Source organism: Misgurnus anguillicaudatus, chromosome 19 (assembly GCF_027580225.2).
Source record: "Misgurnus anguillicaudatus chromosome 19, ASM2758022v2, whole genome shotgun sequence".
Classification (NCBI taxonomy): Eukaryota; Metazoa; Chordata; class Actinopteri; order Cypriniformes; family Cobitidae; genus Misgurnus; species Misgurnus anguillicaudatus.
In genome coordinates, this window is record NC_073355.2 from 19,930,531 (window position 1) to 19,946,536 (window position 16,006).

General features: G+C 40.8%; 1 protein-coding gene across 5 annotated transcripts in view; it reads right to left on the reverse strand.

The window, feature by feature from the left end:
* Positions 1 to 16,006, reverse strand: part of tnrc18 (trinucleotide repeat containing 18) — a 59,103-nt gene that overhangs the window by 31,047 nt on the left and 12,050 nt on the right. For all 5 annotated transcript variants that reach the window (XM_073857070.1, XM_073857073.1, XM_073857072.1 and 2 more), the window contains exons 3-5: positions 9,743 to 9,904; positions 2,762 to 2,866; positions 529 to 2,280 (exon numbers count right to left, since the gene is read on the reverse strand). In XM_073857070.1, the coding sequence (XP_073713171.1) occupies positions 529 to 2,280; positions 2,762 to 2,866; positions 9,743 to 9,904 (2,019 nt within the window). The remainder of the gene's footprint in view (positions 1 to 528; positions 2,281 to 2,761; positions 2,867 to 9,742; positions 9,905 to 16,006) is intronic.

Here is a 16,006-nt window from a genome sequence, read left to right on the forward strand (position 1 = left end):
AAGAGAGCAAATTGGTCAAGTAAAGCTCTGTCCCTAACACTTAAAAATGTAAATTCAAACCTACTCTCGGGGCGAGAGGACTAATGTTATCACTGCAATTTCCTTGCTCACAGAAAGACAAATTAATTCCCTGCGTTCAACCTCTTATTCGGTCCCTGATTCATTTGCTAAGCAACAAACCTAAAGTCATATTAGAATGCAGTGCCTGCTGCCTTTAGTTGTGCTCTGTAAATTATGTTTACAACAGTGTCGGACGTGCAATGTCTTAAACCTTCCCTATGCTAACAGGAAACATTTGGGCCAAAGCAATAGGAAAGCTCATGCTGTTTAAGAAATGAAAGCCCGTCTCTTCCTATACGCAGCAGGGAATGACCTTGCGAGCGAGCATGTTCACATAAATGGACTATAACAACAAAGTCAGAGAGATTTTCTTCGGTTTCATCATTTAAAACAACAATAGGTTGGAAAATGTACACAATTTATATTACAATAACAATGCATTTAACAGATAGAAACACAGCTGCTCACCTTTGATTGTTCCTGCAAGATGTGCCCTGTCCCTGTCCGATACTGAGCTGGGCTTGCTGCTGTTGTCTCTCTGACGGGCAACCGCCACCGCAATGCCAACTGGGGGATGACGAACCTCTGCCTCCCCTTGAGATGAGCTTCCATCTCTGCCAAAGGATTTGGCACTCTCTGGTCTCTCTGGCTCCTTCTTTAACTGCTTGCCAAGCTGCTGGGGTGGAAGATGCTGAACTCTAGACACTCCAGGATAGTTTGCCTCCGGTTTCATGCCACCCAGACCTCCAAACGAACTACGGCTATCTGAACCGTGCCTAGATCCAGATTCGCTGGAGAAGTTGCCACTGTATTTGATGAGGCTCTGCATGGCTGACACTTCCCCGTGGCCCTTGGGACTTCCCCCATTGCCTGCTGGTCTATGTAAGCTGGTAGTGTTCAGGTACATCCGCTTGCCCTCTTCCTCACCTCTGGGGCCATGGGCATGTTGGGCCGCCAATGCGGCCATGTGACTAGTAGCATAATTTGTCATCTCAAAAGGTTTCCATTTGGGCTCAGTAGAACCCAAGCCATTTAATGGGTGTTGCTCTGAGTGAAGTGTGCCTGGATCCAACTCTGAGAATGAATGGCCAGACCTTTGAACCCTGTCTCGCTCCTGGCTGCGGGATTCAGCCTCAAGTCCCGTTTTGATCATGTGTTTTGATGTAGTGTTGGTTAAGTCCCTAGCATCTGGGCTGTTCGTAGATTTATTCATGCTGTTATCCAAAGGCAAAGGCTTTTTCATGGCCAAACCATTTGACCTAATTACAGAGCCTTCACGTAAAACGTCTCTCTTGACGTCCCCGTGAGGGGGCGACTCGCTCCTAACGGAGGATCGACTATGGTCCATATGTGTTCTCTCGTTCCCCACCTGCAGGATAGATCTGTATGGGTCTCTTTCCTTGCTTTTGTCATTTTTATTATCTCGAGCTTGGGAAGCAATTTGAATTGGCCCTTTTCGCTCATCGTAAACCTCGACAGAAGGCACATAAGTAGGAGCTATCACTCTGTGTTCTTTGCCTGGCTCTTTAGCTGTAGAGTAGAGTGGGTACATGCTGGATGGCATGTGGTGAGGGGGAGGGTAGGTGCTAGAGGACACCAGCCTGGGCTGGAGATGGGATGGGCTGGGCTGCAGGGTAGAAGGACTGGCATATGACACATGCAGAGGGCCAGCTGATGTTGAAACCGGCTCACATCTTTTCTGCTTTTCGTTGGAAAGGTGGCCCCCTGGTCGGCTGTTGTCGTCATCCCGGTCTCTGTCCCTTCTCTCCTGTTCCATACTTAAGTGTCGGGCTGGTGTACCAGAACCACCTGTCCCATAGTTACTGGATGAGCTCTGGTGAGATTGTTTGGGTTTAGTGTCCGTGTTGCTTAGAGCAGGCGAGTGTTGGTGAAAGAAAGGCAGAGCGTGCTCTGCAATCTTCGCAGTCCTCTCCGAGTTGCCTGCTCGGCGCTCGTCTTCCACCTTGACATCCTGGGTGAGGTCCACCACACTGTGTGGCCGCGACTCCTCTTTTGGCCTTTCACGTTCCTTCCTCGAAAGGGAGTGGCCTAGGTCACTCTTACAGGGCTTCTCTTTGCCCAGCTCCCTGCTTGAATCTTTAGAGCTTTTGTGAGGAGGTAGAGCCTCCTTTTCCCGGGAGAGAGGGCCAGGCATGTGAGCCACTGGGCTCCTAGCCATTGCAGACTGGGAGTGCACAGAACCTGGCAGGTAAAACCCCTCTGAGAGAACAAGATCACAAAAAGACAGAGTGAGCCTGACAGAGCTAAGGACATCTGGTGTAAAAGATAAGCTCAATGGCCTTAAAGTGCAGAAAGTATATAAAACGATGGGCCATACTCTATTTAACTTGTTAAACACTTTAAATGAGGCAATATCCTGGAGTACGGCAGAGCAGAAATCAAACGACTTGCAAAAGTTCAAGCACTAGCGTGTACTCGGAAACAAAAAGCTGCCCTTTTCCCTCGGCTGCTGCAGAATAAAGTCTAAAGTTTTACTTTGGGAATATTTCACTGGGGCACAGGGCTATTGACATAACTTACAATAAAAACTGTTCATTCACAAGTGATCTAAATTAAAGCTAGCATAAAATCCATAATTTCACTATCATTCTTCAGTCTTTTTAATCAACAGCAACAACAACAGTTGACTTAATGTAAGTTAATATAATTATGATTATATATGGTACACACACACACATACCTTTTTGAGAGTCAAAGAGTGCATGTTGGCTAAGCTGTGGATGATCAAGGTGGCCCAAGGGAATGTATGGGCTGGGGTACAGACTGCTTGGCAAGTGAGGAAAACCTGCAAATGAGTACAGACATATTATAGATTTTATGAGTGGTCCAGACAAACACATACTTATCTCTAGTGTTACATGTAGCATCAGTCATTGGCTGAACCTTTTGTACATTAATCTTTAATAATCAGGTTATCAAAGAGATATTAGTGAGTGACTGACTGCTTCTTAAAAGCACAAATATACATATTTTATACCCGCACTGTCGAAAGCACAGCTTTGCAAAGTATACTTTTGTATGTACTGACCTACATACTACGAACTCCTGTATGCACATACACAACTTGCACGAACAAAGTATGCACGGTTACAAAAATCCACTGGCACGTGTACATAACACACATACTATTCTGATGATGTAATTTGCATCACGTGCACAGTATGATAACCCTCACATATGCGTACAAGGTGAAGTAGGGGTGGGCAGTATGACAAAAAAAATCCATTTTACGGAATGAGTAATTTTATTTCGCGGTAACGGTATATTTCACTGTATACATGTTTTTTTTAGTTTTTATTGTTTTTGGAATATAAAGATTCACTTTAGCTTTTAACTAAATGCTCACCACAGTTTTAAAATATGGGCAAGTTCAATTTTAAAGTGTTAAAGTGAAAATGCCCAGAAGATAACAACAGATCAAGTGTTGATAGACAGAATCTTGTTTTTAAATCAGTTATTTATTTTATAGACTATTGAAGCGGTAGTCTGCATTTTGTATTTATGCAAACAGTGCATTAAAAATAGGCACTATGTAAACTGAACAGGTATGAATATATGCACAAACCTACAGACAGGATAAATACCTGTATATGAGAGATGGATCTCTAGATATGGATATTATAAATATGACAGGTGCTGTGAGGCGATGACCCTGTTTTAATTTAAGGTCTTGACGCCCTTTACTTTCTATTAGACCTTAACCTTTGCGTCCTTTTCTTGTCTTTCTGATCAAAGACATATGTACTATGATCAAATGGCGCGTCAAACTACATCGCTCCACCAGAGCACGTGTCACTGATATAAACATGAGCTTTGTCTTAGCTTGCTTAAGGTTCAGAAAACATTACAACTTAGCATTATGTATGAGAACAGCTTTCTTTATTTGGCATCACAGCTCCTTGCGCACGCCTCGAGAGGCCTAACGCGAGATACCTGCTGCTGCATGAGCAAAGAGATAAAGAGAAAGAGAGAAAGAGAAAGAGAGACCAAGAGAGAGCGCAACCGAGACCTGTGGTGGATAACGCTTTTAAAAAATTAAAAAATAACTTGTTAATGTGTTATTATTTTACATGCCTCTCCATCACACTCAGTCTAACATGCGGGAGTGCAGAGTTAGCCACGCCCACTTATTTACATTCTGTGGTATAGACCGTTTCAGCAGTAAAAACATAAACAAGTCTATACGGTTTCTTCGGACGCACGTGCGTTGTCGCGATTACACGTCTGGTTTACTTCCGGTTTCTGATTGTTTAATGGTCTGACTAGTGGCTAAAATGAACTCTGGAACAAGCACCTCGTCGAAAATAACAAATGTTTTGGTTTCCTAAAGACAAGTGAAGATGCCAATCATGGATCACCTAGGGCTGGGCGATATGGCATAAAGAATTATCAATAAAATGTTTTCCATATGAGTCGATATCGAAAATTATCATGATAAATAACAAATCTTTATTCCTGTCAAATTTAAAGGCAAATTTTTGCTCCTGAATGAAAATGGTAAAAACCAGACAGGTAATAATGGTTTTAAACTACTTTTTATTCAATCGTATTATCTGGAAAAATTTATATCAGTAAAACTATCATAATCGAATTATCGCCAAGCACTAGGATCGCTGCTACTTGAAGGGAGGTTTGGCAGCTGGTTTGTAGTTAACATTGTATACATTATAGTACACGTTTTACACAGCAACGTTAGCTCAGTGTCGTTTCTTTATACGCTTTAGCTATGAAATATGAACTAAGGTAATCTACTTGCTGTTTATTTTGCTTGTTATCAGAAATAAACTACTCGAAAAGGACTTTGTTGTTATTGATTCTTTTCGGAGTTTACCTGAAGTAACGCGTGTTCCACAAAAGGATTTGTTTATGTTGCTGAAACCATCTATAGACAGAATAGAAAAATTTGTTACGTCTAACATTTTATCATGATAACGGAATATACCGTCATACCACCCAGCCCTAAAGCGCCTTTGCTGTATAATAATCCAAGACCTTCCCCTGGTGAAGTGAAAACTGTTTTCACATAGATGGCTTTGTTCATTACACGCAAAACACCTGTCAGTTCATAAATCTGCTTAGTAGATAGAGCTGTAGCTCGTCGTGACCTAATCATAAAACTGAATAATAACCAACTAAAGTAAAGGAGAACATTTTTCACATTTGACATCTAGTCGTAAAGGAGCAGCCATTCACATAAGCAAAGTCAAGATTTCACCAAGGACAAAGCAACACAAGTCCATACACACACATGAAGACACATTCATAGTCACCCAAACACCACAAATAACCATAAACAAAAGCTCAAACGCAAGCATCAACAGTGCTGACAAACAGCATTATTCCTACTCAAAAAATAAGCTGCGGTGAAAGAAAAAAGGGTTACCAGAGCTAAGAAAAAGCAGCTTTAAAAGAGAAATACTTCAAATTCAAAGGGGGAGGACAAATGCTTGGAGTGTAATCCTTCAAAATAAAGGGTCATGTAGGTGCATTCATCATTCCCGGCTCAAAGAGAAAAAAATGTTATTGGGTGGATCTTATCCTTCACTCAGATACTACACTGTGAGATGTGCATTGTGGGTGGGGCAGGCTTCCATTTAAGAGCAAGACGAGAGGCGCATACAAGACCTGTTGCGGCCTTTATGGAGCGGCTTGGCAGCACAAGCCTGCACAACCCTGGCCCCCGGCGCAGGCTGATCCAAGAGTGACTCTGTTCATAGAACAGCACGAGGAGGACAGACAAATTAAATGTTTGTTTTCGGACAGCCGCGTCTTACAGACCGCAATTATTCATAGCCCCAGCGGCCACGTCACGCAGGCTTAGCAGTTTGGCGAGAGGTCATGAGGTGTTCGGATGACTCATAACACCACCCTGAAGAAATGAGTAAACCTCAAAACCAAAGAGCTCAGAGTAAACGGCCAACTTTCACCGAAGTCCAGAGATGAGAGCATTTGTTTGTAGCCCACACCTGGAATCTGAACTTCCCCAATCCCTCTACCCAAATTGCAACATAATCAGAGTGTCTATACTAGAGAAAGGTCAAGCAGCCCTTAGATGGGATTTAGCGCCAAGTTAGAGGGACACAAAGCTGCTGAACCCATTAGGATTTCACAACAAATGATTGCTGAATAAGACCAGAGACCAGCGTTTTGGAACTCGATTCCAAATTAAAAGGGAAATATTTACAACAAGACTGCCCATGCATGCACTGCCGTTTAAACTGTCTGGATGAACCAGCCTCCTTCGAGTGTAAATATTGACAACTTGAGTATATGAACAACAGCAGGAGTGTCTTGGTGTAATGGATTACTTCTTACCGTCAATGCAATTTAAATCAGGTCACAGCAACCGTCATGGATTGACTCATGCTCGCCTTGAGCAAGTCAGTTTTCCAAAGCAATGTTTAGAGAGATAGCAGATACAGGGTCCTGGAAGGGCAGGGTCAAAGGTTAGCCCATTTCAATGAGTGTTGCCAGAGCTCTGAACGAAGGTTTATTAGGGGCAGATGGAAACGGTCTCGATCCCTCCAAAAACTAAATGGTATCTTCAATCTCAGCATGGGTCTAACTCTGGGTCTGATATCCCATAGATTAAATTCCTCAGTCAGACCAGGGCTGTTTTGCTTAAAACGTGCTAGCATCAACAACATGCTAAATAAATTTGAGTCAGCTTACAAATCAAGCATGGCTATATTATTTAGCCACAATTTTCACAATGCAATCGGTCGGTCTGTTTATGCATGCATTGCAAGCATGGCAAAGAAATTCATTTATGTTAATTGGAACTGGAAAAACGTTGCACATAAAGAACACCAGGGTTACTCAACGCTTATCTACAATCACAGCCCGCAGTCAAAGCATTTGTAATAAGTGATAACAGCAACACGAGAACATTAAGTGTTATCAACAGTGTAAAAACAAAACAAAAAAGGTCTAAAAATAAAGTCTCACTATTTCACTATTTCTTAGCCATTGGGATTCTGGATGGCAGCTCTTTAAAACACTCTGTAGTTCAAAGGCTGACGCTTTATTTAGTACATCTCAGGTGACATGGTTGTGAAATGCCGATGACTGCATTCCGACACCATACCAAGAGATGACTGAGGATAGTCTACTCTTAGTAACAGGGTAAGAACTACAGCAACACATTTATTTCTGTGTTCTCCTCCAGACCTCACAAGGGGTGTGGCAGGGGCATGCATGTTCTCCATGCACAGCACAGACGAATTAAGATTGTCACAGCCCTTTCTTACAGTTCTGTACACAGCATATCTGTGCCTGATATATAGAAACGTCCTCAGAAGCTAGGCAGAAAACCTTCCTAAACTAAAAAAAAACAAAAAACAAGTTAAATCCACCCAAAAGATTTATGTTTACACCCATGCAAATGTAGAACATCATTTGCAAATCATTTATCCTAGCTTATATTCTTTTGGGATTTTAACGAAGGACAGCGGAAGGTTATGTATAAGTGGGCTACATGTAGAGAGGGGAATGTAGCACGAATGGCTATTAACATTCAACAGCAATGATCCCATGACAGTATGGTTTAAAAAAAATATATATACAAACTGAGCTACGCATTATATAAAATTCCACAGAAAGGGCTTCAAAGTATCTTGAAAGGACATAAAAAAGAAGACCTTTGGAGAATTCTCCCAGAACACAGCTGTTAAGAGAGGCAACATCCCAGAATACCTGCCAGCCTGCATCTGGCTCCACTCTCCCCCTTTTCATTATCTTTATTATACATCTCCAATTTCACAAACACATTAGTATTCAAACCTGTCATCTGGACCCCCGGGGACACCACAGGAAGTGCAGCACATCAAAGCGCTACCTGCACCAACGGTTCCATCATCATAGTCAAAGAGGGGCATTCCTATCCCAGCCGGGTCCAAAGCGGACAGCAGGAGCAGGCGTGGAAATTCCATCAATCACCGCCCTGCAGCCACCAAGATCTCATGCACGGTCCAAAGGTGATCAACCTTCAACGGCCACGCATTTGATTACAGCACCAGACCAGTGCAGATAACGGGTACTCATAATTGAGGACAAAACGAAAAATGAGAATTTGTGCAGCAGCTGCGAAGCCACACCAGACTTTGAAATAAAACCAGGGAGGACACATTCCAGGAATGCTCGGATTCTTGTCTAATATAAATGGAGACATGGTGCCAACCGTCATCTGTGCGTGCTCTTGCCACACAGGGCTCGACAGTTGGGAACGCCTCACCCTCGCAAAAATCTCATTACCGCATACTAGAGATTACGTTTAAAACATAAACACTGCTTGAGGGGTTATTGCACAACGACCTGGTACACATACAAAACTCACAACCTAACAGTAGCATTTCACAGTTCGCAGCGATCCACGTTTATCAGCGGAACTTCAAAGATAAATCCGACAGCACGGCATTTGCAATCGACATCGGAGTGAGTGCGGCATGCCTGATTGTTTCACACATTTTGTATAAAAATAGCCATATAAAAACTCCACAGCTGCTACTTCAACTTCCTTCAGTTAATAAGAGCCAGGTGCAACCTTCAGAATAAACAGGCATGTTTAAATATTTTCACAAGCAGCAGAGACGGAGTACACTTCAATGTCAGCCATTCACCGCGTTTCTACACGGGCAGAGAGAGCTGACTTGCTATGATCCGTGCCAAGGTTTTAGACAATTCATCTGTACTTTCTCAGCGGGGACGAGAAACAAAGGCTTATGGGTACAAGGCCCTTCCACAAACCTTGTTAATAATCCACCCACACCCTTTTACAGAGCTAGCGTTGCTTTTCTTTTGCTTGTTTGGTGTACACGTGAACCATTTTGAGAACTGAAATCTCCATCTTCTCAAAATGGCAGAAGCTGGAATGATGCTGGATGAATGATCTTGCTTAAAAGCACAAGTATATTAAGTCAAGCCCTCATCTGTACTTTAAGACGAATAATAGAGTAGACTTTCGGGCATGCTGGAGACACATTCATTATCAGCAATACAATAAAACATACAACAAATAGTACAGAACTGCAGCACTATTACCTACCTTAACCTCTGTCATAGCCTTTGGATATTGACTATTGACCAACACCAGCTATTTTAGAAAAGGAACTGGTTACATTTACGTTGCAGCAGAGCGGGTGTCAGATGTGGCCTATTCTACATTAGAATTGCAGGGCCGAAATTGATTTTTTATTCCCTTTTCTATAGCCGTTGCATGCCATTCACACAAATCTAGTTTATTGACTTCAAAAGAGAGGGAGAGAGAGAGGGTAATCCATCGTACACATGAGACATGACTGCATATTACACATCACCAGCTGACAGTTCCAACCAGTCACACACTCGCTTATCAAAAACAATACTGTGCCTTTATCTGTTCGAGCACAGCCAACGAGCACATTCTTACACTTCCAATGCAGAGTCGATTTCCATTAACTTCAAATATAAAGCCGCCTATATAGTCCCTGTGGGTTGCATGGTCGTATAGGGTGCGTTTTCATCCATTAGACCATCCACCCAGCCTCTGACTACAGCCATTGTCTGAATTCAGTGATCTGCCAACAAACCTAATCGTTAAACTCAATACGTTTAAGCAACTGTACACAAAGGCAACTGCTTTGTTTTGAAAAAAGTGCACAAACAAAAATACGGTGAGTCTTACCTTCGTGAGGGTGAGAGGCCCATAGCTGGGCCATCTGCAGGCTGGCTGGGTTTGGGGTTCGAAAGGCTGGATCTGAAGACAGTGGGTTGGGCCCACCATGAGGGTTGGAGGCGCTGACGTATCCGCTAAGAAATGGGCTTGAGGCACCTTGAAAGGCATCATCTGTAATGAAATCAGAAAAATCTATTTTAATACTTTAGTACATGTTAGCCTATATATTTATATATAACTAGTGTGCTTTAAAAAATTGACAATTTACATTCAGTAGATAAGCATTCAAAACTTGGTAATTTACTTCTGCAAAAATGGGTCAACAAATTGTATGACATCATTTTGCACATCAGCTGCACTTCAAAGTCAAACAGTGACATAAACTAAATGTTAATGGCTATTATAAAGGGGGAGGAGCCAATCAAACTTCCTGTTTCAGGGGAAATTACTTAAACACATTAACCAAAGCTGCACATTTCACAGCACAGTTGGTCAATTAAGCATGTTTATAGGTTATAAAATCTTATGTATCACATGTTTTTTATGGACACAAAGTCATTTTATATTATTCATATCACCAATATAGCTTTTCCCAAGAACATCAACCCTAAAATGTTTAACTATTACATAACCACTATCTAATCAACAGTAACCCATTGCCTTACTTGTAATACATCCTCACTGGCTAAGCAACATCTACTGCTTACTACGACAGGATGCTTACGAAACTTCCTCAAGAACATTTATACCTATATAGACGGTTTCTTTATTTCTGATAAAACAACACTGAGCCAACGTTGCTGTGTAAACTGTGTACTATAATGTATGCAATGTTAACTACAATCCAGCTGCCAAACCTCCCCTCACATAGCGGTGATCCATGATCGCCGTCTCCCCTTGTCTTTAAGAAACCAAAACATTTTGTTATTTTCGATGAGGTATTTGTTCCAGAGTTTATTTTAGTCACTAGTCAAATATTATACAAACAGAAACCACAAGTAAAGTTTCTACCAGACGCGACAACGCACGTGCATCCGATGACTATATAGTGTAAATCCATTCATTTTGAGCTATTGGTCAGATTTATTGTCGTCAAAACAGAGGATCAAACAATTGGTTACGAAGTGACAGAATGAAATAAGAAATAAAGACCAGTGATTAAATATGATGGCATTCTACTCAGGATAACAGCCTTGGCAAAAGTGCAATTATTACGCTGTAAAGCTTTGCGGTTTTCTTTTGAAACGCAGGAAATTCACAGCCGCAAACCTGTTTCAATTGCTGGACGGGCTTATAAGAGGAATGTTTACCGTGAGGCACAAAAAAAACCACAAACACAAATCTCCTGTGCTTGTAAACAAATGTCACGAATAATTATTAGTCATCCTAAATGTTATGTTAACTGTCATTACAATAGCCACCAGATGTGCCGCTTCAAAAGAGAGAATGTTTAAATGAAACCATTTTCATTTGCCTGCTTTTACTTTGGAGCGAGATATGATGCAGACTGCAGAGACGTGCATGATATTCAGTTCTCCGACTCCCCAGAGCTTTCAAAACCTAACAGATAAAAACAACAGCGACAGCGCATGCAGAGATCTGTACAAATGTTTAAAAATGTAGAGATTCAAAACGGGTCGCTCGATTCTATGAGAACACGTATTCCCCAACCGTATACATCAAGAGGGAGTCTTTCGCCCCGGTGCGCATATCGCCTGCATTTAAATCAGCGAATTAAACCCTACGGTCCCTACGCCACACTATCCATTCAGGCATGACGTATAAACAGGATAGGCAGTCTAAATTGATGAGCCCTTCCCCCGGTTTCTCCGATACGACCCTTCTTCATATGTCTTTCCCCGAACCAGCGTGGGAGGAGAACCTCGCACTTATTACCAGAGATGGATTCAGACACACTTTTCACAGGCGCACACACACATAGTACTTCCTCCCATGCCGCAGACACCTAAGCACAATGGGTCCATTTTTACATTTGTAAATAGTGCATTAGCATGACAAGAGGAGGAGGAACAACAAGGCATCGAGAGCAACATGAATCTTTTGTAGCCGAGGTTAGCATGCGATTAACCTAGGAGGGAAGCAGTCTTGCTCCGCTGATGAACCGTTGGGCCATTGTATCGCACATCGCTAACAGCAGATGTGAACCCTTTGGACGACATCTAAACATTAACCACAGGACAGATTAGACCTCTGGATGGGGTGCAAATGGAACGGGACATAGAGAAGGGGAAGCCAAGCTTGGTAAAGTTAGTAGGTTATTCAGCAGAGTAACATTTGCAATCACAGTTTAGCATCAGTGCAAATATACATAAATAAAATATATTATTGCAACTACTTGGTCAGCCAGGTGCTTATTTAGGCATGACCCCAAAATGCAAGAAATGAAAATTCAGCATAATCCAGTAGGGATTATCGTATTAGTAATCGATTCTGAAATTTGAATTTTACAATTTAAAAGCTGCACAAACTTTGATTATTCATTTAAGAAAAAAAATATTATATTAGTAAGTAGTGTGGTAGTGTACTCTTTAGTAGTGTGTAGCTTTTGCATTTTTAAAAGTAAACTTCTACATGTGAATACCTAACGTATTATGTGCGGCCAAAGTTTTGTGCCCCTTTTTTAGCTATAATAAGTAAAAAAATCTAATTGAGTAAAAATTTCCTTTTTGTCCGATTAGTCGATTAATTGGAAAAAAAACTAAGAATTGGCCAATAATTGATTATTAAAAAAATCTTTAGTTGCAGCCCTATAATCCAGTACTGTATCTAATCTAGTTAATTTACTACAGATCATGTGCCTATTAAAACCAGAAAGGGTCTTCCCAAAACTTCTGACAGATCTTTGGGTTTAGGTTTAGCAAAACCAAGAAGCATAAGTTCAAACTAGGGTAGGGCTGCACGATTTTTGGTAATTTTTCCCATTGCGGTTATTGATGCTAATATTGCGATGTGCGGTTATAATAAATGGTATCATGAGTCAACTTGATGGGTTTTACGGAAAATCCACACAGAGTTTAGTGATAATGCTAAAATGTGTATTTGAAGAGTTTCGTTGCAAAACGAGATAAATCCATTTTTGTCAAAACATGTTTATTATTATGTTATCATAATATTATTTTGTTTTATGGTGCTACTTAGCTGTATTTTTTAAGTTATGAAGGTTTAAATCAAAACAAACCAACTGCAGTTGCATTGAAATTAATTGGAATGCACAACCAAAAAACGGTGGTTATCTCCTTTTGCAACGAAACTCTTCATTTGTAAAACTAGAAATGTTTTCGTATTGCCACGTGATGTAGCAACTGCTCAGTGTCAGTAATCCTAAATCCAAAATACCGCCATACAACAGATGTTGAGTTTTTTTAGCTACCAGATCACTGTCAACCTCCTCTGCATCCATCTTCGCTCTGGTATTTTAGCAAGGAAAATCATCAAACTGTTATCAGAAAGTTTGTGTTAACAAGTCCACACATTTATTTATTTAATATAATTGCAACATTATCTGTCATATAATCGCACAGGCTGACATCGCGATTGCGATGCGATTTATTGTGCAGCACTAAACTAGGGGTATGCAATATCATACCGTTCACGATTATACCGGTATATTTTTTACATGATAAAAAATGACATATGATATCAATAATATAGCGACGCAATAACGTAAATTGTAAGCTAATGACTTAACTGGGATCTGTGTAAATCTGTGGTAGTGTCATATAGTGATGTAAAATATTCATACAATTTCATCTCTAGTTTGTACTTTGTTTGCATTTGACTCATGCTGTGTGATCGTGTGTCACTATACTATTGCACTTCAATGCTGCTTCTGCCACCTTATGACAATGGATTTACACTTCAAATTAGGTAGTCTGTTATCAATGACAGCTCTTTGGATGAAAAATGCACTTCCTTTTCCATCATTTTTTATACTGTCTTATTACACGGCGCTCTGGAATGCTTGATTCTGATTGGTCAGTTGAGACATTTGCAGGTTCGTTCTTTTCAAATAATAACCGCTCCAAAATAATAACGCATAGCCGGTACTACTTGCACAAGTAAAATCGCTCCGCGCCAATAAAGATCAATAAAGATTACTGTCTGTTTGGCGCCATCTTGTGACAAACACTCGACAACCACGACAAGACACAGAGAGCTTACTGAGACTGAACTTGACAAAATAGAGCATGACAGCTACGAAGCCATCACACAAAAATACAGAATGGGCATTAAAACTTTTTAAAGACTGGCTAAAAGAGAAAAAATGGAGACAGACAAGTATGAAGCAGAGGATCTTAATAAGGTATTACGATCATTTTATGCATCTGTGCAAAGTTTCGCGGAAGGATAAAAATGTTAATTTAAAACAAATATGCCAATAAAACGTTTCAAATTCATATTCATGTCCAGTTTTTTTTCTTGTGTGGCAAGTAGCCGTGTAATAAGCGGGATAATGTAGAGGCAGCCGGTAGTTATTGGGAAATAAGCCCCTTCAGTGTGATACAAGACCCTCCGCTTCGCGTCGGGTCCTGATCACACTGTCGGGGCTTATTTCCCAATAACTACCGGCTGCCTCTACATTATCCCTTACATAAAGATCATTACTGCAAAAATTCTTAAAATATCATGATATAATTTTGAGGCTGTATTGCCCACCCCTAGTTCAAACCATTAAATGCTTTCTCAGACCATTATTCAAGATTAATTACAATAACCTTATGACTAAGAGAGGTGCCAACCTATCATGTGTTACAAAGCTTCTCAATATGGTCTGATTTCATGCCAGAGTTTGTCTATGGCCGTGTACTTGACTTTATACAATCGTTATTGCCGGGTGTGTCAGCAATGACAAATCATAAATCTGTCCAGACTGTGGCCACAAAGTATACATTCTTGCAGACTATGGGCTCAGTACAGCTCAAACCTATTTTAATAGTTTTCAATAGTATACAATTTCAATACAGTGAATGTCCAACTCAAAAGATACACCATTGATGTCTGCCCCACCGCCAGAACGCTAGCACTAGCTCCTGTCAAATAAAACAAAACCTCAAAGCCAAAAATATGTCTGTGCTAGGCGTGAAAAGCTCTCAGAGAACCACAACAGAAACCAAAAATTTGCTCTGAGCAGTGACACGAAATTGTTAAACTTGAAGAACATGCAAGGAGGTCTCAAAGTCTGTTGTTTCACATTATCATTAAAATATTCATATCTCATTCGCAAACATTTCTCACTGCCATATACTGAACCTGGAGTTCACAAGACAGGTTAATTCTCTCTAATCCATCAGCATTATAGCAATCACAGTTGTCATCTCCATTGCTCAATGAAAAACTCAAAAAGAGTTCAGCGGGTCAGTAATAGTTCAGTCCCCTAACACGAGAGCTTTTCAGTGGGGTTGACCAATTTTTCTCCTCCAACGAAAAGGCCACTGTCAGAAACATGCTGAATTGGACGGTGGAACTTCCTAATTGCTCATGTTGCTCAACTCGGCTGCGGTGAGCTTTCGCTATTCCCCAACCAACACCCCTTATAATTAAGGCCAGACCCTTAAAAACAATTCAGAGAGAACTATTGTAAATTAGAGAAAAGAGAGAGACACTAATTAGAATAAGGTCTTAAACTAAAGCAAAGAAAATGGGGCCATTAAAATCCTCACAGACACTCTTAACTGATCCTTCAAAGCCCACCACCTGCACTGAAAAACATAAAGAGCACTCCCACACCACAAAAGGCCACATTATGATAGACATTACAATGCAGCGCAGACATAAACCATGCCCAGCCAACCAATCCACGGGAAAAGCTGATTTATGTGTCATTGAAGCAAAAACCATGACGGAATTACATCAGAACGCCATACATTGTGAATATATATACACACAATAGTTAATACTTTAAGTCTGCTCAAGCATATCATCATCATCATCATCCTACACATAAACATTTTCAATCTGGTCAGGGAATAAATCACATGGGTTAATATATTATAGTGGCTGAATAGGTAACCGAAGGGCAAATGAGCAAAGCCATCTGCAAGATGCTCTTTTTGCAAAAAAGGAAACTGGCATTTAGTGCCAGTTGATTTTTTACTTACTGATTACACCAGAAAACAGCTGTTTAACTTTTACTACTAGCCTGACATTAAGAAATAAACACTCCCCGTGTTCAGCGATGCAACGTTTGGACAGCATGTATTTTCTTTGAAGAGTTATTTTTATAAGCAGTCCTATCTATTAGGTTTTGCATGC